General features: G+C 36.2%; 1 protein-coding gene across 1 annotated transcript; it reads left to right on the top strand.

The window, feature by feature from the left end:
- The first annotated feature begins 7,953 nt into the window (after window positions 1–7,953).
- On the top strand, window positions 7,954–23,260 carry tmc2b (transmembrane channel-like 2b). The gene is made up of 20 exons (XM_027141844.2): window positions 7,954–7,996; window positions 8,204–8,239; window positions 9,071–9,461; window positions 10,299–10,442; window positions 11,850–11,940; window positions 12,021–12,102; window positions 12,223–12,329; window positions 12,861–12,959; window positions 13,059–13,201; window positions 13,352–13,499; window positions 14,008–14,202; window positions 14,303–14,482; window positions 14,824–14,985; window positions 15,085–15,213; window positions 17,848–17,915; window positions 17,997–18,236; window positions 18,895–19,017; window positions 19,160–19,238; window positions 19,395–19,521; window positions 21,871–23,260. Exons 1-20 carry the CDS (start codon window positions 7,954–7,956, stop codon window positions 22,056–22,058), a joined length of 2,775 nt encoding a protein of 924 aa, XP_026997645.2. The 3' UTR covers window positions 22,059–23,260.
- The last annotated feature ends 1,105 nt before the right edge of the window (window positions 23,261–24,365 follow it).

Here is a 24,365-nt window from a genome sequence, read left to right as displayed (position 1 = left end):
AGGACTTTATGTGAGTGACAGATTGAGGCCTTGGCTTACCTCTGCACTCTATGCCGCATTGTCTCTACCACTTGTCTGATCTTAAGATCTTAGACATACCTCCACCAGAATATTTCTGTCTCTCTGTGTCTCTCTCTTTGTCTCTCTGTCTCTCTCTATCTCCCTGGATCTCGCTCTGTCTCTCAGTCTCTCTTCTGAACCATTAGCTGTGTTATATTTTTCTTAGGCAACAGAAGCTGCTTGATCAAATAAAATCAAATATGACAAAAATATACTGAGGTTTGAATGTGAAAGTTTTTATATAACATGATAATGATGATGATGCATAGTCAAAATGGACATTATCACAAAGCAGACTTACAGAAATCTGGACAAGTAACAAGTAAAATGTCCCTAAATCACTATCCTAAATGTTGTGGGCTATTCAGTTCTACTGAACAAAAAATAAATAAAATATAAAGATAAGCACATTTATGAATTCTTATATTAGTATATATAATAATTATAATTATTATTCATTTTTTATAAAATATTATGATTTTTTATTCATTTAATTATTTAACTTTGTTGTCTTAATTTGAATTTGTTTGTTTATCCCTAAAACTTTGTAATGCATTGTAAATAAGTGTCTAGTACTGTTTTGATATATTCTACCAAAAAAAAAAATTTTAATCTCTTGGTTGACTGCAGATATGTGCCTCAAACCCATCTCTGTAGTCACCTCACCATCACTTGTATACAGAGCACAGGTTCAGTTTTTCATTAACATAATCTACCCTCCTCTGTTGTCTTAAACAATGGTGGTAGGTGGGCTCTGGAATTGACAGTCTGCTGTAAGGAAAGCTGATTTTACCTCGGTTTTAGCTTTCCAATACTCCTTTGATTTTATTTTGCTAACTGAGACCTGGATATCCCCAAAGAACACAGCAACACCAGCTGCTCTATCCTCTTCCTATACGTTCTCTTACGCACCACGAGAAATAGGCAGGGGTGGTGGTACAGGTCTACTGTTGTCAAGGAGATGGTGTTTCACACCTCTCCTCTTGTCTCATTTAACCATCTCCTCTTTTGAATCTCATGCCATTTCAGTTATCTCTCATATCAACCTTGTCATCATTGTTGTCTAATGACCCCCTGGTCCCCCTGTAAGAAATGGACACACTGCTCAGTGCTTTGGAGCACCCCTCTGACAGTGCTAGGCGTTTTCAACCTCCTCTCTGACAAGCTTCAATATTCCTCCCTCCTGACTTTTCAGGACTCATTTGCCCTGATGCTCAAGACCTTGTTTTCACCTGTCCCGCCCCAGGTACAGACATGACTGCTACCCGACTTCACATCTCCGATCATCACCTTGTATCCTTCACCATCACTCTCCCTATCCTATCTAAATCTTTTAGCCTTTCTCTTTTACCCGCTGCAACCTCCGCTCTGTCTCCCCTTCTTCTGTAGCTTCTGGCACTCTTTCATCTCTTCCCGATCCTGGCACATTCACAGACACTTTCCTCTCTTCTTTTTCCTCAACCATGGACTTTCTCTGCTCTCTGTCCACTAAACCAAAGAAGACTTCTTCTTCTTGACTTGAAAACCAAAGAAGACTTCTTCTCCTTGACTTTCAGATGTGTTGCACAACAATTGAAAAAAGCTAAGATCATCTGAGAGAAAGTGGAAGAAATCACAACTTGATGCAGATCTTGACTCTTACCATACACTCCTGTCCAAGTTCTCTTCAGACATGACTTCTGCCAAGACTTCCTTCTACAAGAAAAAGCTTGTAGCTTTAGCACAAGGCCCTCGTAAGCTCTGAAACCTGCTCTGGATACATCAGACATCATCCTCCTCATCCACCTCGATCTTTCATCAGTGTTTGATACTGTCAACCACAAGAGTCTCTTGTCCACTCTCAAGAGTCTTGGAATTTGCAGATCAGCATGGGAATGGTTTGCTTTCTATCTGGAAAGTCACTCATATCAGGTAACATGAAGGGGAGTGACATATAGACTCTCCATGCAGACTCTCCATTGGTGTCCTACAGGGCTCAGTACTTGGTCATCTTCTTTTCTCTCTGTATATTCACTCTCTTGGTTATTTCCTCACATGGGTTCTCTTACCAATGCTATGCTGATGATACACAACTTATCTTCTCTTATCCACTCTCAGATACCACAGCTTCTGTTCAGATCTCAGCATGTCTGGCAGATATATGGATGATGGCTCATCAGTTGAAGCTCAATTCTAGCAAAACTGAACTGCTGATCATCCCAGGTGATTCATCCCTACTGTAGGTCATAATCTTGCAATATCCCTGCATAATAATCTGATTTACCCTTCAGTCACAGCTCGCAACCTTGGGGTAACCATGGACACACAACTGTCCTTTTCCTCGCACGTCGCTAATGTGACATGCTCATGTCGTTTCCTTCTCTACTACATTAGAAGCATTCGGCCATTTTTGTCCACACAGGCTGCTCAGATACTTGTTCAGCCTCTTATCTCAAGATTGGATTACAGCAACTCAGTGCTGGTGGGTCTACCTTATCATACCTCATCATATTTAAACACTGATGCTTGCCTACAAAGCCAAAAATGGACCAGATCCCTCTTACCTCATCACTCCTTGCACTGCACCTCGCACCCTCAGAGCTACCAGCACTGCTCGACTGGTCCCACCATCTCTCAGGGTATGAGGTAAGTATACATAAAAACTCTTTTTTGTTCTGGAAACAAGGTGGTGGAATGAACATCCTTTATGGGTCCGGACAGCTGAGTCACTGGCTATCAAACGACGGTTGAAGATTTACTACTTCATGAAGTACTTGAACTATATGGGGTCAGAATTGTTTCGTTATTCTGAATAAATATACTATGATCCACAAATAATAAAATATAAAGAGTTTCACAAATATTTTTTTAAATCAACAAATGCACAATAAGCAAACTGTAAATATATGTTACAAATTTCACAAAAAGAAATGAAATTCACAAATAAATAAAATGGAACTTGCAAATAAAAAAAAATATTTATAGATATATATTTAATTGTATTTATTTGTGAATGGCTTCCTGCTCATTTGTGAATCGCGTTCTGTGCATTTGTGAATCACTGCACGCATTTGTGGATTGCGTTCTGTGCATTTGTGGATTTGAAACATTTCGAACGTCAAGACGTGCACAAGAATACACAAATAGGTGGACTCCGCCCACCGTCTACTCCAGCCAATCGGACAACGGTCTCGTGGCGCTGACCAATCTTGGCACGGTCTACCTCCAACCAATCACGTTCTGATTTACTCGCTCTTCACACTACCCCTGGACCCATTGATGTTGCTGAAATCGTTTCCAAAGAAAGCAGAATTGAACTAACCCTTAGTGCTGGCTACAATCCATACAGGGTTACCAGATTGGGCTCTAATCTGAGACAAATGTTTGTTTTTTTTTGTTTTTTTTTAATTGTATTTTGCAGTACATATTACACTGTGATAATGCGAGTAAATCAGAACGTGATTAGTTGGAGGTAGACCCTGCCACGATTGATCAGCGCCACGAGACCGTTGTCCGATTGGCTGGAGTAGACGGTGGGCGGAGTCCACCTATTTGTGGATTCTTGTGCACGTCTTGAAGTTAGAAATGTTTCAAATCCACAAATGCACAGAACGCGATTCACAAACGATCAGGAAGCCATTCACAAATAAATACAATTAAATATATATCTATAAATATTTTTTTTATTTGCAAGTCCCATTTTATTTATTTGTGAATTTCATTTCTTTTTGTGAAATTTGTAACATATATTTACGGTTTGCTTATTGTGCATTTGTTGAATTAAAAAATATTTGTGAAACTCTTTATGTTTATTTGTGGATCATAGTATATTTATTCAGAATAATGAAACAGTTCTGATCCCATAGAACTAGCACTTTATCCTTTTGCTTGTTGTATGTATATATGTGTATAAAAAAAAAATAAAAAAAAACTTTGAACAGTGTTTTAGGCTCATGGTATCTTAAGTCTGTAACCTAGTAAACCAGAGTTAATGTATTCAGTGATAGAGACTCTGAATAAGGGCATCTGCCAAATGCTGTAAATGAAAATGTAAATGTAAATGCTCATTTTCAAATTTAAATATTTGGTTTTTATTTACATAATTGTGTAAACAAATTATAAATTTGTTATTCTTATGTTCTAATAAGACACACATTTACAATTAAATACACCTTTGCTAATAAATAAATATTTCAAATGCTCTGATGTAATAAGCATATCAGGTTTCCAGCTCTGGTACAGTTTATTCAAGGTTTATCGGGCGGTATCTGAATGATCCTAAGGTAGAGTGTGTGCATTGTTTCCATGCTTTTCAAATATACACTACTGGAGTTACAGATGCCCCCTCGCTGGATTCTCAAATCTACTGTTATCTCTGCTGGTGTACTGTGTCTCATAGATAGATCCTTTTCCCTACTCCAAGAGATTTGCCAGAATAGATATATGTGGTTTGTGAATTGTCCGATGGCCTTGACTACACCATTTGCCCTGTCATCTTGTACCATTTACAATACTGATAATCTAGAGTGTGTTTATTGGAATATTTTGGCATTCATTCTTTCTAAAAAAAAGGCCAATATAATTAAACTGGTTGGAGAGCCTTAGAATATGATGACTGTCGACTAATTTTACGCAAACCTGACATTTATTCATCAGAGGCTCTGTGCATACATTTCATTAACATTGCAGGACCTCATGCAAAATGCAAGAGCAGATATCATTAACTATTAATCTAAGACATGTGAGATTTTTTTCTTTATTTGTTCACTTGGTTAACAAAGCCACTGATAACCAGGAGCTGACTGGTTGATAGAGGCAGCGCAAGGATCAGTTTACAATCTAAAAGCATGATTAAAACACTACACCATACTATACATTAAACAATAAATTGTTTTAATTCACAAACTCTCCCATGTGAATAGAAAGCTTTCATTAATTCTTGATAAAGGTTATGCCACTTATGTTCTTAATTATGTTATTAGGCATGTATTGACTCAGAGAAAAGCACAATTTGTTGATCAATTTGATCATAAATCTGTCCTGATATGTAATGGACATACTTCTGTCCAAGACTCCAAGCTTATTAGGACAACTTTCAGTCGTAGAACATTCTTCCAGCTTTTTCCAAAACTAAATAGTCTCTAGTTTATTGAATTATGGGATAATCTTTGCCAATATGTAGCAGATTATCACTCTTCCACTATCTTCCAGTAGAGTAATCTCCAGAACTGCCAAGCTGCATCTGCTAGGCCCTTGAGCAAGGTGCTTAACCCTTGTTTGTTGCTGTTGTCCCTTGGCTGCACCCTGTTCAAGGTCACCATAGTGCAGGAGAGCTACTTTCACAAAATTAAGGTGCCCAAAAGCTACTTGTATTATATTATTTGTAAAAAAATTTTTTTTACATAGCTTATTGCCACAAACCAGCTGAATAAACTATTAACTTAAAAAAATATATTGAACAGTCATAATTTTGTAAATGATTAAAACATGTATATAAGCAGCATGTTAATTATTTAGTCAAGTTAATTGATTTAACAGGTTTTCTGACTAAACTTAAAAGTTATTATTTTCAGATTTCCTTCATTTACATGGATTCAGTTATTTATCAGCAAATTTTTACTTGGTCCCATGGCACATATAGTGATGGCCTCAGCCAGACTGAAAAAAGAATATTTGCATTAAAAAAGGGAACACCTTTGTTATTGAAGTTAATATTCACGATAATATTAACAGGGATCTGGCAGAGTGTTGGCCTGTATGTGATTAAATAATAATATTTTTATACATTCATATGCAATTGCAATAGGAAAGATTAAACAGTACTTTACTACGAAACACCACAATCAGTAATAAATGTGTACAGCACACTAGTCCTGCATCTTTATACAGCAGGATATAATAATTCAACGATTTTGCTTTGGTAGCTTGGTAGTTTTATTCTTAATGCGTTTTAATCCAGGCAGATTCCAAATGGATCTGCCACGTGTTTTCTTTTTCCTTTATCCAAACTACTTCAATTTGTGCTTATAGATTTATATAAGTTCATATAACGCTGCCATGTATGGTGCAGGCTTGAGACCAGCTGGATCCGGGCCCAGGAATCAAACCCAGACAGCAGCAGTGACAGTGCAGGATACAGCCACTGGAAAACCAGATATGTTATTTGCATGGTTGTATAAAAGATTAAATGTAATTTACATTACATAAATGAAATATTAACTTGACTTGATATCCAAGCTGAAAAAAATCTAATATGATCATTTCAGATTGAGGGTGCTGTTGGGGTTTCTCTTCTTCTAGATATGATGAAATGTAGTCCTGATATAAGACATTTTGCCCTGATGTAAGACCTCAGTGTGTACACAATACACCACATCCAACAGCTTTCCCTCCACCACAGAAAGACCATTCACTTTTAGAGGATTTGTCAATACATTGTGTGTGGTTAAAAAACCTAGTCCCTCCCTTAATGATTAGTCATATTTCCACCTTCTGCACCACAAAGTTCTGTCACTGGTTGCTGTGAAGTTCTCTTTGGATGAAACCCGGCAAACATCCCTACAGTCAGCTACTGACAGACTGGACACGGAGGCCCCACTGTGCCATGGTTCATCCTTCTTGGCATTATTTTGAGTCATGCTACTCCAGGAAGTCAATGCAACTGCTATGTAGGCATCAGCATGCAGTTTCTGCAGATTCTACCAGATTAAGATTACCCATCCCAGTAATGTGAGAGGGGTGAAGGTCTCAACACCTTTACAGTAAGTGTGAAGGTAATCCCTGTTCCTCATGACATTGTTGGAATACAGTATCCAAGTTATTCTTACTGCCCCTAACTATTAAGAGGGAAAAAATGTAAGGCTAGATACACATCTAACCACTGATATATACCCATAAACCTACAAATATATTTTATTTGGCTTCAAATGATTAAGTTGGCTTAAAACTTAAAAACTTAAACAAGCTCATCTGGTACCAAAAACCATGCCACAATCAAAGACACAGAGCTCAGACTGTTTCCTATTTCCTGTGTTCAAAGTGCTTTACATAGTGTCATCTTCATTACATCACTAACATTCACTATTCACTAGTTTAAAAAAATGCTGGACATAATGAACATGTGAAGGTCAGCTTAACAGCACCATAATTCTAGGAAGGAGAAGGTTTTAATGGCTGAACAGGTTGTGCCTCGGTGTCAGATTCCCACCTGAATTATTCATCAGGCTTTGCTATGTCCACATAAGTAGACATGTGTATGACTAATTAAAGAACGATATATAAAAAAGAGCTACTTTCCTTACAGGTAATAAAAGACAGCATAAAAATATCAGTATGGTATTTTTTGTTGTTGTTAAGTACATTACAAAAAAGATGTTCAATAGCTCTAATGTGTTTTTTTTGGGGGGGGGGGTGCTGTGTATTTAATATTCATTATATAATTTACTTTCTTTTGAGCAGATCTTTTTCTAAATATTTTCCCAAATAGGCAAAAAAATGGTCAACAAAAAAAATTCAATAGTGAAATAATTGTAACTGAAGGAGAGTATTTTCAGTGTTATCTACGGTCAGCAGCTCCTAGCTCTATTAGCGTGCTCATTAAAGGAATACGTAGTTGCATGCAGTGTTAGGACCAGGTCAGTTTACGCTGTCTTTTGTCCATCCTCCTCTTGAGATTTCTCCTCTAACTGCTAGGCTTTTTTCATGCCAGTTTCCGGAGTGATATCATTTGCCTTTTACAAGGAGACATCTGATGCTTGAGCTTTGGAGGGATGCACCTGCCACATGCACACACGTACACGCATGCACTAAAAGCTGAATGCCACTCAGCTGTATCATCTGTGTCACATGCCTTTACTAGCAGAATGCTGCAGGTTAGAGGAATAACCAAACACTAAAATCACACAAATAGAGGAAATGCCGCGGCCAAAACCTGGCATCACAGCAACTCTGGATGATGGTGAGGAAAACAGCAGGGTTACTTTACATTTTGCTTGTACACGTTTGGTGTGTTGGAGCTTTTTTACATGAGTGAATGAAAAATTGCGCACATACGAAAACTTTGTTCATACAGCTTTCTTTAACGCTACAATTTATGTTTTCTTTATACCTTATATAAAGAACTTTATAATCTATTTAACATTTTGTGCTCATGACTGTGTTGTAGTTGGAATTGAGATCGATGCTGAATTAGAGAGTGATGGTAAGTCATGTAACGTTTGTGTATAACTGTATGCATTTTTGAGCAAATCTGCTGGAGTATCATTTGATTACACACTTCAGTAGAAGAGATTTCACATGAGTAAAAACTGATCTTTTGTACAAAGCATTGTCAGCAAAATTGATAATTAGTGCACATTTAAATAGGGCTCTAAAAATAGATCAGAAAAGTTCATTTGTTTTGTTTTTAGAATTTTCTAAATTTCTAAAATGTTCTGTTAATTTCCCTTATTTTCCCAGAATGTGGTATGTGAATGTGAACTTTTGGTACACCACTTTTTTCATTGTTTGTGGGTTTGAATTGTTTTGTATTCATAAAAAAAAGGTTTTGGACTGAAATATCTTGGTTCTTAGCAGAATTCATGATGCTACTAATATTCAAAAGACCACGAAGAGCCAGACAAAATAGATGTTTTTTTATTTCAATGATTGTGTTTAAATGTCTATTTTTAATGTGGAAATTATTGCTCATTTTAAGGATGATAGTAATTTTGAAGGCCAATTTAAACTAAAATATTGACTTTTTTAAAAAGTAATTTTAGCTTACATAAATATTTAAAATAAATTCTTTTTTTTCTAAATGATCAGAACATTAATAGGACCTTATATGTGTATGTGTACACATACATTATTGTCCCTACAGCATTTTTATTTTTTTTATTTTTGAAATAAATTATGCTAGTCTTAATAATTAATGAAATAAAAAAATATATATTTTTTTATATAAATACATGAGCACATTTTTGTTTGTATGTGCAGTTTGATAAATGTAGTATATGAACCAGGACAATACAATGTCTTACCTGTTCCACAGAGGACACCAACAACAGACCAAAAAGTGCAAGAAAACCCAGACCTCCTGTTCGCAACACAAAAGCAAAACCAGCAGACAGTGATGACGATGACGAGGAAGATGTTGCTCCTCGTCAAAGAAGAGGCAGAAGAAAGAAAGATAACAATTCTGAGGACAATGAAAATGAGAAACCCCGTGGTAGAAGAAGAGCAAACAACAGAAGGAAGAAAAATGCCAGAGGTCAGGACTCTGACGTGGACAGCGAAGAGGACAAAGGGAGGAAGAAGAAAGGAAAAGGAGAGACCAAGAAGGAAAAAGAGGAAGAGAACAATAAAGAGAAGACTGGAAAAGGAGCAAGTAAAGATGGGAAAGAAAAGGGGGATGACAAAAAGAAAAAAGGAGATGGTAGCGGGTAGAGTATTCTATAGGCTTTCTTTCTAGCTTTTAATATTTTAGTTTAAAAAGTCTTAAAAGGAATGATGAGGTTGAAATATGACACTAAATATATGCATGTACATTGTGTACTTTTTTCAAATCATTAAGCTTCAAAATATCAGTCTGGCACACTTTATATCATTTAGTCCTTTAGATTTTAAATGAACAATGACAAAAGTGAACACTGGAAAAGACATAAATATTCAAAAAACTTGAGGACTAGCATTTGAACAAAAATATAATTGCATAACAAAGAGAACAGAAGACAGAACAGATAACAGAAGCAAGACATTTGTTTTCTACCCATCAGTCAGGAATTACAGCTACTGTAGCACACTATGGGCAAAGTTTTTTATTTTTTACCTCATTCTGCATCTCTATGCAAACATTAACAGCATTTTCCTTAGTGATTGTTCTTCAACTAGCTAGCTCATAAAATCACCCATAGTATTTCCTGCCAGAAATTTCTATATAATATATGAACTCTTTGTACAGAATTCTATAATGTAGTGGACAACAGTGAGAAGGACATCTGAAGTGTACCTTCTCATTTGTGAAACATGGTGGTGAAAGTACTCATGGACTATAAATGTAAAACTGGCAGTTTCCTTAGAAAACTATATTGATTCTCTGGCAACAAGAACTGCAGGAGAATTCTGAAGTGTACAGAAGAATCTTCAAATGTTTTGTCCTGAACATACATGTTTTAACTTTATATTACTGATCATAGATCAAATTACAAACTACACTGATTTAGAGACTAAAAATGGTTGCCACTTAAAGACTTTTTTTTTTCGATATCCCTCTCTGGCAGCTCATCTGCAGGCGAGTCAGACGTTGATTCTCTATCAGAGGGTGAAATGGCTCGGCTAAAAGAGGAGGTTGAAGAAAAGAAGAAACTTATCGCCACACTCCGGAACAAACCGTGGCGAATGAAAAGGAGACTCGGGATTTTGAAGTAACTTGGCCTCTTCTTGTTTCAAGAAATGGCTTTCTGGGCTATCTTTTATGGTCCAGATTTTGGTGCACCATTGCTGGACTTATAGTTGACATTTGGGTTATAATAGAATCATGTGTCTACAATTCAACTTTAGGTTGTAGGTTAAATGTTACACTTACAGAATTCCATGCCCTGAACCTCAATCTACCATTAATTTATCAGAACTCTTGAATCCTTTCTACTATGGCCTTGTGGTGAACCTTTACCCCAGAGTGGCTTAGGCAATCTTGAAGCAGAATAAATGATGATAGATGAGACAAGTTCAATGGTAGTAGAATCAAACACTGACCAGGAGAACACTGATAGCCTGTCCTGGCAGCTGGGCTTCGGTGGTTTGTATTTCGCTGAGTACCTGAATGCTGGAGAAACTGCTTTCTAGACAAAAAGGCTGGCAATATGGCAAATGTGTCTTTTCATTGACCTGGTACCTGGATGGAAATCCTGGTAATCTACGAGTCTGGCTAGATGTTGGTTCATTTTGGTTGGCTTCCGGAATTCTGTGTATTTCAGAACCTACAACAACTCTTTTGGGTTAACTTACAAGATTATTATCTATCTTGACTTATAATAGAAGATGAAGCCTGTATTTGTCACATATACATTACAGCACAGTGAAATTCTTTTCTTCGATATCCCAGCTTAGGAATTTTGGGGTCAGTGTGCAGAATTGGTCATGCTATAGCACTCTTGGAGCCTCTCCAATTTAGCATAACCTCCCAACTTTGCCATCAACAACCCAGATCCTTAACAGTTTAAGCCTCCACTACCTTAAATAGCATACATTCCAGAAGATTCTGCATATTGTTGGATAGCTGGTTGTCCAGTTCCTGGGCATTTTTGTCAATGATGGTCTTGCAGCATTAAAATATATTTTCTTTATTCCACTAGCATGCCTCCTCAGGTGTATAGCATAGATAGCTTTTAAAGTTTTGAAAAAACACATAATAATAGCAAACACCAATGTGTACTTTGTTAAATGTTAAATTTTTTTTAATTGTTAGGACAGTCTCTGCATGAATTTAGTACTTTACTGTTAAAGATAGTCTTTCTTGTGTCAGGTATTTAATGTGTCGTCTTGCCACAATCCCCATCTATCACCAATCCAGGGGGTAATTAATTGGCCAGTATCTTGGGTTACATTGGAAACTAGTAGCAGGTGGAATCTGATATTGGTGAACAGGTGTCAGTGTGTGTGTTTACCCCACAGAGATGGTGAATTGGGCCACTTACTGCATGTAATGTAGCAGTATGAAAGATTTAAATAGGCTTGCATTGCAATGCTATATTTTTAATACAAGATGATTTTTCTTTTAATGACATCATAGGAATATTATCTCATTTGTCTGTTTCTGTAAATTGATTTAGAGAGGCACAAGAATTTGTAGAGAAGTTTGAAGGTGCTTTGGGTAAAGGAAAAGGCCGGAGGCTCTACGCCTTTAAAGTCATGATGACCAAGGTATGTGATCTTCTTTAACAGATCATTGTGGTGTTTAAGAAACCATATAATTTCTAAATGGATTGTATTATTTTTTTCAGAAATTGATCAAGTTCAATCGTGACTTCGATAACTTTAAGACTGCATGCATTCCATGGGAAAGGAAAATCAAAGAAGTTGAAAGTTGGTTTTGGCTGTCTCCACATTTATATGTGTTAATTAAAACATATCTGATTTCCTGGCTTATTTTAGAGCTGCTGATTATGTCATATTTGCTGACTTGCTCTGATTTTTCAATTCAAGGTCACTTTGGGTCATCTGTAGCCTCCTACTTCCTCTTCCTCAGGTGGATGTATGGCCTCAACCTTGTTCTCTTTGGCCTCATGTTTGGGCTTGTTGTCATTCCTGAGGTAAACTTAGAATTCATGATATCTTGAGACAAATAGATCCATATATTGTTTTATTTGGACTTGGTTAAATAATGGTGTCAGAAAAAATGACTCAGTGCAAGCATTGCTACAACAATTGAAAGATTAGAAAGATGCTGACATTGTTAGTGAATTTGTAAACCTAACCTCCTACATTTTTTCATTTGTTCATGTTAAATCCTAAATATATATTACTAGGATTAGTAATATATACACTCCTAGGAGTACTATCCTGAACTATTTAAGTAGAAACAGGAAGTAAAAATATTTTTAGTTAAAGAAAGGATATAAGCTTGGACCTGCTGGGGTGTCCTGTGAGTTAAATACTGAATGTCAACTCAGACATGTCAAATAGTCTACACATTCTGAAAACCATCAATAAAAGCATTCAGGCATTCATGCTGAACCATTTGAACACAAATTACTATTCTGTTGAATCTATTCCTGCTTTTTCAGACAGATGATTGGTGATTGAAGTAATCTGTAAAGTCACATCTCGCTCTCTTTCTGGAGGTCCTGATGGGTTTACCGTATGGCTCCATTGCTAGGAAAACAGTCCCTAGAGAGGAGCAGCCCACTGCTATGGACTTCTCAGTCCTTTTTGAATTTGGAGTAAGGAATAGATTATTTTACAAAATTATATGAAATACTAAAAAACATTCATTTCAAATTTAAATCCTGATTTAATATTTTCCTTTTTTGTCTTTAAAGGGTTACTGCAAGTACTCTGTCCTCTTTTATGGCTACTATAATAACCTGAATACTATTGGATTACTTAAGTTCCGTCTACCCTTGTCCTATTTCCTAGTTGGAATAGGAATTTTTGGCTACAGTCTGATGGTGGTAATAAGGACGTGAGTCTTTCTTTCCTAGGCAGGATTTACCTGCCAGGATTTACCTGCCTTCTTTCCTAGGCAGGATTTACCTGCCTGCATTAAAAAATTCTAAATAATGATATATTACTTGGAGAGACTTGCTGATAGTCACTGGCTAATATTTCACAGGATGGCAAGAAATGCCAATGAAGGAGGTGACGGGGGGGAGGAGAGTGACTTTATCTTTTGCTGGAAGCTGTTCACTAGCTGGGATTACCTCATTGGAAACCCGGAGACAGCCGACAACAAGTATGCTTCTATCACAACTAGCTTCAAGGTCAGGCATAATTTCATAAATGTCTACAATTACTTTAACTCAGGAAATGCCTTGAGGGAACTGTTTTGTCTGAAACACACTTTATCCATTTATGTAATGCTTTATTTGCTTGATTAGTTGAATCAAGTGTGTAAAAAACAACAACAGGGAATTTGTTCTCATGGGTTAATACATTGGTCTAACTCCTGAGCATAAATCTGAAATATAATCATTTTTATAAACATGAAAGTCAGAACACCGAATTCACCCAAGACCTCTTCATCAACATCCAACATCAGAATCTCATCTCAGTCTAATGCTCTAGTAGCTGGATGAACAAAAATGACTTCAGCCACACTCTAACACCTAGGAAAGCTTTTCCAGAAGGGTGGAGCTTATTATAACATCAAAGGGGGAAAAAATATGGAACAAGATGTTCCACAAGCACATACTGTCCACAAACTTACAGTACAGTGCATTTTAACTTCTTCTCTGGATGTTCTGTCTGACTTTAATCATGATCCTATAGGAATCTATAGTGGACGAGCAAGAGAATTTGAAGGATGAAAACATTCATTTGAGGAGATTTCTACGTGTCCTTGCTAATTTACTGATACTGTGCAGCCTGGGAGGAAGCGGATATCTTATCTACTTTGTGGTGAAAAGATCTCAAGATTTCGCTAAACTGGATCGCAATCAGTTATCCTGGTACCAGAAAAATGAGGTAACTTAAAATGTGTGAAATATTATAATAATGTCATTTTCTTTTCTTCCTTTATATTTTACAAAAACTTTATTTTTTTTGTTAATAATGTGTCCTACAGGTGGAGATTGTAATGTCTTTGTTGGGCTTAGTGTGTCCACCTTTGTTTGAGACCATCGCTGAACTGGAGGATTATCATCCTCGCATCGCCCTGAAGTGGCAGCTTGGCCGTATCTTTGCCCTCTTCCTGGGAAACCTCTACACGTTTCTCTTTGCCCTTATTGATGATGTCAATGAGAAGGTAAAACAGAGACACAGGAGGCAGATATAACATAATGTTCTAAAGTTGCGTCCCAAATTACATACCGCACACTATTTACTCTAGTGTACAGCTAATAAATTTTAGAAAGGTAGCATCATTACAAACACCCTGTAACACTAATGAAATATAAGTTTCCCAGTTGATGGCAAAGTACTTAAAGTGCACTTGCTGGCACACTATTTACTGTATACTACACAACACCTTAAAATAGCCATGAGTGTGTAATTTGGGGTGCACCTTAAGTCATACTAAATGTATATGAAAAAAAAAAAATTTCTAACATTAAAATTTCTAATAAATTTTTGGCTCTTTCTCAAAAGCTGGAGAAGGAGAAACTGATAAAGAATGAAACTGACTGGGCACTAATTCAGTACTATGCTAACTACACACTGTATCACAACGTGACAGAGAATATTCCCCCACCTGACATTGCACCTGCTGATATCATCAGGGGTCCATGCTGGGAGACTGAAGTAGGAATTGTACGTAACAACTCATTTAATTCCTATTAAGCAAACTATAGTTTTAAATAAGCAGCTATATTTGATTCAAGAATGATTTCTTTTTGTTACTTGCTGTAGGAGTTTATGAAGTTAACGGTGTCAGATATTCAGGTGACATATCTGACCATCCTGGTTGGAGACTTCATGAGAGCTTTAATTGTACGTTTCCTCAACTACTGCTGGTGCTGGGACCTTGAGGCTGGCTTTGTGAGTTATTATTAATGATTCTAAGAAGTTAATATTTTAAAGGTACTTTTGATTCCAGGAAATAAAGTCTTGTAATTCACTGTATAATTCATGCATTAACTATTTGATAGAATATTTTAGACAAATACATCATCATTTAAGAGCCTAGTTTAAAAAATAACCAAAGATAATTTTATTTAATATTATTTATCATTGCCAATCTGTGCAGGTTTCACAATGTGCAATATACAGTATATTAAATACAACAATATACAATACCATGTCATTGTTGAGATCATGATGTGTTATTATACATGTGTGGACTGGCTAATGGTCTCTAGATGTGAATGAGTGTGTGAGTGGCTTCTAGGTGGTGTCCTTTGATAAATTGTTTTAGTTCAAACAAGCTATATTTTAAATATGATAACATGGATTGTTTCCCCCAAACAAGTAGCCTTTCTATGTAGAACTTGGAAGAAGCAGCTGGACCTAAACTTGGATCATTCCTGGGTTGAATCACCCTCTTGAAGCTGCTTGAGAAGATGACCAAGAATGTTGGTCACAAATTCACAAATTACTGACTACTGTTTACAAGTTTATAATATGAACATTTTTCTCTTTACAAATTTCTAGTTCACTTTTCAGAATTTGGTTTTCAGCATGAGATTGATTCAAAGCATACCATGTGAGATTTTCTAATGCAGTGAAAGTCATACATTTATAAGTTTGGCTTAAGCTTCCAAATATATTTTGGGGCCAACGTAACATTATAGAAGTGGTCCTTACCTTTTTTTTATCATTTCACGGATTGGGAAGGACACTGCAGTAGCTGCTGCTTACTGCTCACTTGCTACATTATATAAAGGCCTACCATTGTAATGAAACACTTGAGGGGCAACCCCTCTGTCCATTATTTTTAATATCCTGAAATTCTGAGCATTCCAAATCTTGAGGATTCCAATCAACAATAGTGCTTCTGTTTGTCTTTTGAAGAGAGGCAGATATGTATTTGTCAGGAAGGTATTTGTAATGTGGGCACATGGTCTGTGAACCAATTTAGAGACCTCTCTTTAGACTCTCTGAAAGAGCTAAGACAAATGTGAAAAAAAAAAACTCTGACAACCCAGGATACTCAAGGCATGTTCAACATGTTTATTGTGGCATAAAAAGTTCTTCAGTTCTTTTAACTTCTACATCAGAGGAGGAATAAAAAGGTATTCTAGGCAGTGTGTCTCTGCTCTTTCAAGTTCTTTATGCCATTTTCTGCAGTTGTCCTACACAACCCCTTTGCTGCGCTCCCTCTACTGGCTTCCTGTAGCTGCCCGCATCAGATTTATAACATTGATGCTTGCCTACAAAGCCAAAAACGGACCAGCATCCACTTACCTCAAAGCTCCTATCATTTTGCACACTGCATTCGTTCCTCCAGCACCGTTAACTGGTCCCACCATCTCTCAGGGTACAAGGAAGCTTTGCATCAAGACTCTTCTCTATTCTGGCACCTAGGTGGTGGAATGAACTTCCCCTAGATGTCTGAGCAGCTGAGTCACTAGCAGTCTTCAAACGATGTATAAAGACCTACATCTTGCTGAAATGCTTCAACTATCTAAGTCGCTGTGTTTTTTGCTGTATTACCTCCTAACATAAATTTAGACTGATGGTATTCTTAGTCCATGGCCTAGTGAACCAGTATCTATTGATTTATTAATAGTTAAAAGCACGTCTGTAAGTGGATAAGGGCATCTGCTAAATGGCATAAATGTATATTTCTTATTTGTGTGGATGCAGTGGGGATTGGTTTGAGGGTTTGGTATGGCCAGTTAAAAAGTACAAAGTTGCAGGAGTCAAGTGGAACCTTAAACGTTTAAAGTCTTAAAAGAAATAGCTAGAAGCCTCCTCTGGTGCAAAGGACACCAAAATAGGATCTTGTGTCAGGTCTATCACGGAGACAAACTGTGACCTCACCAGGTAAGTGTTAAAGTAACACCTTGTATAGACTCTGGGAATCAATACAGAACTTAAGTCTGTCATCCTGATTTTGTACCATTACTATGGAACTGGAGCACAGATATTTCCCTCACAGATGCAGAACAGCTAATGCTGTGCTATTACACTTGGTGCGATTCTATTTTGGAAGAGGGGTTTAAAGAGGGGGCATCTCCTACCGTTGTGAGGCTGAAGTCTCCTCATCTCTTACCCCTTGATTATTACAAATTTAGTTTAATAAAGCAAGAACTGTTTATGTTTTTACTGTATTTATTATTAATCTGCAGTAAAATATAATTTAATGAAGAAAAAAAACAACAAATAATTACAGCATTCAACATAATGTACACATTTGTATTTGAAATGAAAGCTAGAGATTTCCAAATAATTACTGATTCAGTTGATTTGAAATCTGCTGGGTTTACTTGAGTATTCATCGATAACAGGACACCCTGAAAGCAACATCTAGGATGATAGATGAGACTTAACAACAAGTCTAACACAGAGACACCTGACTCTACTCAGAGCACTTAATTACAGGGAGAGAGAGAGAGAGAGAGAGAGAGAGAGAGAGAGAGAGAGAGAGAGAGAGAGAGAGAGAAATATACCAAGCTTACCAAATTTTGCATTAATTATTATGTACTTCATTTGTCTATTCATGTTTTGCAGCCTTCATATGCAGAGTTTGATATCAGCGGAAATGTACTCGGGCTCATTTTCAACCAGGGAATGATATGGTGAGAATATAATACTTGATCTAAATTGGCAAAATAAATTTTATACTAAGGAACTTACACTCATATACCTCTTTTCTTTAGGATGGGTGCATTTTATGCCCCAGGGCTGGTGGGTATAAACATTCTACGCCTCGTAACTTCCATGTATTTCCAGTGCTGGGCTGTAATGAGCAGTAACGTCCCTCATGAAAGAGTGTTCAAAGCTTCACGCTCCAACAACTTCTACATGGGCATCCTGCTGGTGGTACTCTTCCTCAGCCTCATGCCTGTGGTCTACACCATGATGACTATGTCTCCTTCATTCGACTGTGGACCCTTCAGGTCATACACACTCTTCTAATCACGATATCAGATCTTGATCTTCTTGAGCTGGGGATTAAGCATACACAGGTTATAGGAAGCAATGGTTACAGTCAGTTAATTTTTTTCCCCTGAATACTAAAAAAACTGATGAGACATCTTAATGTGACTCCACGTTCTAATTTGGAACTTAATGGTATACATAAGTTTCTAAAATAAAACAATATTTGGCCTAGTATCTGGAAAATATGACTTGAATGAGCTTACTTCAAAGAATCTACACCATAAATAGCAATTCTTTAATTGTCTACTGAGCAAACACACGTTTGTTTTTTTTTTCGTTTTTTTTTTTTTATTATTTGATTGGCTTTTTTTTTTTTCTATTTGATTTATGACGTTTGTTATAAATCTACTTGCTATAGTTAACAGAGTTTGGTTTAAATCCAATCATATCATTTTTATAGTAAAATAGTCATATCTATTAGAACTCAGTACTAAATATCTCTGAAAACAGACAGTTGTAAAATCTAAGAAATAAATTATTAAATAAATAATGGACCTTGTGCCAATGATTTCTGGTTCCCTGCATCCTGCTTTCAGAACCATGGGTGTGGCTAAATTAACCACCAAAAAAATAGACCAACAGCTTTAGAATTGACTTATGGTTGTGTTTGAACAGCGGAAGAGAAAAGATGTACGATGTGGTAATCGAGACAATCCAGAACCTTCCAGCATTCATGGCGAACATCTTCACCTACGCATCCAACCCAGGACTCATCATATCTATTGTACTTCTCATGGTGTGAGTGCTCAGTAGGAAAGGGGCTGAGGCTTTTAGTATTGTTAAAATTTTCAAAAGAAAAACAATATTTGGTATGAAATAAATGCATTTATGAATTTATACAGCCGACCTCTATTACAGGTTACTGTCTGTTGTTACACAGGTTAGCTATCTACTACCTGAATACAGTCTCAAAGGCCTACCAGAAAGCCAACATGGATCTGAAAAGGAAGATACAAATGGTGTGTATCTTTTATAACTCCACCATAAGTTCCACCATAGTGCTTTCCGAAACAGATGTATGCTTTTACTAAACACACGATACAGTATGCTTCTGTAAAGTGTTCTATCCAAGTCACGTCAAGTGAAAGCCAAGATCGTATCTGCTTTTTCACTAGCAAAGAGATGAGGAGAAGAACCGGAGGAACAATAAAGACAGCACTAATCAGGTGATGAAAGACTTGGAGGATCTTATGCCCAACAAATCTATGATATCACCACCAACACCTGCTAAAGAGGATACAGGTTAGTAGCCTCATGATTACTTATTTCAATTCTTCCATATACTGTACTGGTCATAATGGTTTTAAGTCAGCTTTCACTTCACTATCTATCAAAACAGAGCAGCTTTATCATAAATATACACAGTATAATTAAATAAATGCACCAGATAAATAATAAACCACACAATACCTAGCAGCTCTATAGATTAAGTTGATATTATGTGGAAGTTGCGATGCAAATAATAAAAGGGTGTGGTTTTGGTGACAACCCCATTTTTAAAGGCATTCCATCCAAACCTAAAAAAGACTTAACACACCAGCATTTGCATTATTGACATTTACCTGAATAGTAATGTGCATTCTCAAATGCTCAAATTGAATAAATATAGACATACAGTATGTCATCTTCAAAATATATGAACAGACTGCAGTTCATTGTCCAAAAAAGTGTACCAGTTATGGCTTTGCAATATATACACAGTGGCTTGCATAAGAATTCACCCCATACACTTTTCCACATTTTGTAATTTACAACCTGGATTATAGACCACAAGTAAGGTCTATTTAGCTTAACAGCTAGCATGAGCTAATACAAAAATATATAAGCAAACATTGCAGAAAGCATAACTATTCAGTGTAATATATAGAACATGCTATGCCTGTTAAGGTTAATAATTCAGCTAGATATTTCCAGAAAGAAACATTTGCTACATTAAGCAAATGAAGTGAAGTGACAAGACAGTGTTTTACTGAGAAACGAATGATAAATCAGACTGATGAGGTTGAAGATTGTGTGGCGAATTTGGCATTGGTATAGATCGAAACCACAACCCAAATTTCTTCACATAAATTTCTATGCCAACCCTGGGAATGTTAACAATACCCTAATTAAGTCACATAGGTATGATTCTATTATAAAAATGGTGGACAAGAGGCATGAATCTAGTTCCAGGATATGAAAACTTCGTATACAGTCATTCCTAAAATAAATATATAATGTATGATGTTATGTCTGACAACTCAGTTGCATGTAATACAGTAACAGAAACAGAAATACAACAAGACAGTTTACATAAAGAATGAAGCATATACACTACACAAAATAAACCAAGACAATAAACAAATAATACCAATACAGGGCTGGGGTTCCCAAGAGGGAGTAACAATCACCTGGTTTACCAAAGTAGTTATCCAAAAACAAACCTCACAAAGGTCCCCGTGCACTCTGATCAAACCAGCACATGCTGAAGGAAACAACACCTCAAGATGAGAGAAGATCCTTCCACCCATGTGGATCTCATCCAAAGTCAGTAGATCATAAATCACTACTAAAGGCATTACACAAAATAAAAAAACAAAGATCCCTTCAGAGAGACATTCCTGAGGCATGTAATCACAGAGAAAACCCTCTCCACAAAGATTTATAGAAAGTCTATACATAACGAGTGTAGAGAGTTTGAGATTTATGAGAATTTAGTGTTTGTGAGATTAATAAGAATGTTTATGAGAATCCAAAATAAAATTATCATAAAGACAACCAAAGAACCCAGACACAACAATCCTCTTTCAAATGCCGGGAAGACAACAGTGTTCACACAATATTTAAGTTTAGCAAAGGAAGATAATGGTTGGATAGGATATTACCCATAACGCATCGTTCTTTTCAAAGGGCTTACAGACTTGATATACACTGACAAATTAACTGGGATACAAGAAATCCCACATTACTAAAAAAGCTAGGCTAACTACTAACTTAAATGAAGAACTTCCTCTCAGGCCACATACCTGAGAGTTGACCAGTCATTCAATCCACAATCCACCGGGGGAAGTCGTGGCTTAACATTTAGAGAGTCTGACTCCTAAGCCTAAGGTTGTGGGTTCAAGTCTCGGGCTGGCCACTAGGCCAACTAGGATTAAACAAGTGGTTCATTAAATACCATACACACAAAAAAATAAACACTGTTAGCCAACGGCTACATGCTAACTGCACATGCCTGCATCTACGCCAAACGTGACGCATCAACGTCTACAACCAATCTGCTTTTATATAAAAAATACTCCCTGCTGATAGGTGATAATGACTGTCAATCACTGCTCATCTTATTCTGATACAACTGGAATTAAAAAATATTATACGCCAGACATGTTAATTATACGCAAGATTATTTATTATACATCAGCCACACTATGTATAATTGTGTGTATTCATTTTTTGTCATTTACTCAAACTAATACAAACTAAACCTGCACATGAAACTGATCCTTGGTTCTTATTATTCATATTAAGGGTTTAATTTGGGGCTTAATGAAGAGCGCGGTACACCAGGCTATCTTCTCTTTTGTCAATCCATGTTTTCCATTTGTATCACAGAGAATCCTGCCCGTCAAACATCTGCAGGAAAATCTCAGAAGGTCACAGATAAAGCAGGATCAGCCACCAATGGCAAAGGAGTAAAAATGCAGAAGGATGTTTCTTTGGCTGCTGTGAATCCTCGTGCACCAGTGACACGCTCACCAGGCCCTGGGGGAAAAGGAGGAAGAGGACCTCCACCAGTGTGATAGGACACAGTACATACATTTGTAAAGCGAAATCAGAGATAGCCAGAGATGTTATGTGTACATAAACATTAAGACAAATATGGCTAAAAAGTCCCAGAGGAGTTTTATTTAGTCAGACATTATGTGAGAGTGGAACAGGTGAGATTATCTCCTGGTCAGAGTGCACAATAAAACTACTGAAATTATACAGATGTTTAGACTTATCCTCAGAGGGCCAGGTATGGGGAAAGAGGAAATTAGGAAATGATTAGTCATCTGAAGGGCAAGATACACTGAATCAAATCTTTTAATTCTATTGCTTATATGGAGCCCAAAATAGCTAAATGGTGTTCTAGTAAATAGATCATTTCCATCTGCGTTGTCATTTACCACACTAAAGTCATTTCGAAACTGCAATTTTTGTGTATACATTAAGATGACCAAAAAAAGGCATTTGTTACATTTGCATAAGCACATTACTGCCATTTAAAGAAAAAAATTAATTTACTTAGTATCTACAAAAATGATGCCACAGTGTATATTTTTGGCTCCTCTGATGCCACCGGTATTCACACAGCAGGTATGTAAACGTTTTACAGTTATAGTTTATATTTTAATGGAAACGTGTAGGTACACCGGCCCTTTACAGATAATGCTGAAACTCGGCTTTGCTTACTTTTCACTGTACCGCTTAATGTTAAAGTCAACAAATACATCAGTGATGGTACGTACCTTTATACAGTGTTGGCTTTCTGACCTTCTTGTTTGTTTGATGTAGCTTAGAGGCAGGTTTAATTAAATTATGAGCTCATAAATTGATTCTTTTAAACTTGGTAGGGAATCAGTATTGGACTTTATTGGTCCAGGAAGGTTTGTTAGTTTGTTAATTTAAAATAATAAATTGAGCTTCAGCAACTTAGACTATGACAGTAGACTACGTAGTATTCGGTTTTTTTTTCTGTTGCAATGATTTCACTGGGTATTCTAGCTACCTATTCTAAAAAGGCTTGACTAACAAATATGTTTTTAGCCTAGACTTAAACACTGAGTCTATGTATTGCCTAGGGGTAGTTTCTGTATTTCTGAAACACCTAACTCTCTTTCTCTAAGAAGGGAGGCAGACACACTGTTACTTATGGCATTTAAAATTAGTTATTTAATTGCCCATTTTTTGTCATCATACATACAAGAAAGAAAATATGTGAAGATTATATTTAGTAACATTGAATTGTATCAGGAACATCTTGGATGTTTTTTTATATTAAACAGTATTTCACAAGTGTTTTTTGGTCACCAGAATGTGAGCATCATTTATTTGAACATGTCACCAATTCAGACAGACTCCCAGTAGGGGAGTTTCTGTGTTTCTGTTACATCTTGGACTATTTTTTAAGTATAGTGCTACTGTCTGAGTTTAAAGTGTCACCCCAATATGTCACCTCGATATGAAATTTTGGCTTTGGTTTTTAAATAGGCTCAGAAAACTATGCAATAGTTTCATTGAAGGCCAAAAATGAATCAGATTTTTAGTAAATATTTTATTCATATGACAACTCAAAAGAGAGACTTTTAAATAAAATTTTTAAATTTTAAAAATTTTAAAATAATGATTAAGCCCATATCCTGCATCTTATAATCAACATTAAATTGTTAGCAAAATTAACTGTTAGAGCACAATATAATAATAATAATAATAATAATAATAATAATAATAATAATAATAATAATAATAATAATAATAATAATAATAATAATAAGAAGAAGAAGAAGAAGAAGAAGAAGAAGAAAAATGGCAAACACAGATGTGCTGGATCAAATGCTATTTTTTAAACTGCCAAATAAGGAGTGAGAAAGTTATTTTCAAATGACATTTTGCAAATTTGAAATGATTAAAAAAAAATGCTACTACTTCTATTCATGCAGCATTACAGTATATTAGCAATATTCTGGAATCTTATTAGATGTTTTATTTAAAATCCTTGCATACATCAATCATTAAGCGTTTGCGTTCTCCACTTTTTTATAATTTAATGTACAACATGAAATATAAACAGCTACAAATAGGTTTGTCTGATAAGCAAGTAAAATGTTTTGCTATGACAACTAATAAAATAAAAAGTTCTTGGTCACTGACTCAGAATCAGATGTTTGTTTTGCACCAGTAATGAACATGGAAATGACTGACTAGTTGTTCCAATCATCTGGTTTAGATTATGAAATATAAACATTAAGATTAAGGATTTGAGGACGGTTCAGTAGATAATGGGAGCATGTGAATTTCATGTGAATAAATGATTCCCTAAAAAGTCATTATTAGATCACTTGTTT

Source organism: Tachysurus fulvidraco, chromosome 9 (assembly GCF_022655615.1).
Source record: "Tachysurus fulvidraco isolate hzauxx_2018 chromosome 9, HZAU_PFXX_2.0, whole genome shotgun sequence".
Classification (NCBI taxonomy): domain Eukaryota; kingdom Metazoa; phylum Chordata; class Actinopteri; order Siluriformes; family Bagridae; genus Tachysurus; species Tachysurus fulvidraco.
This window is presented reverse-complemented; position numbering and strand designations above follow the sequence as displayed.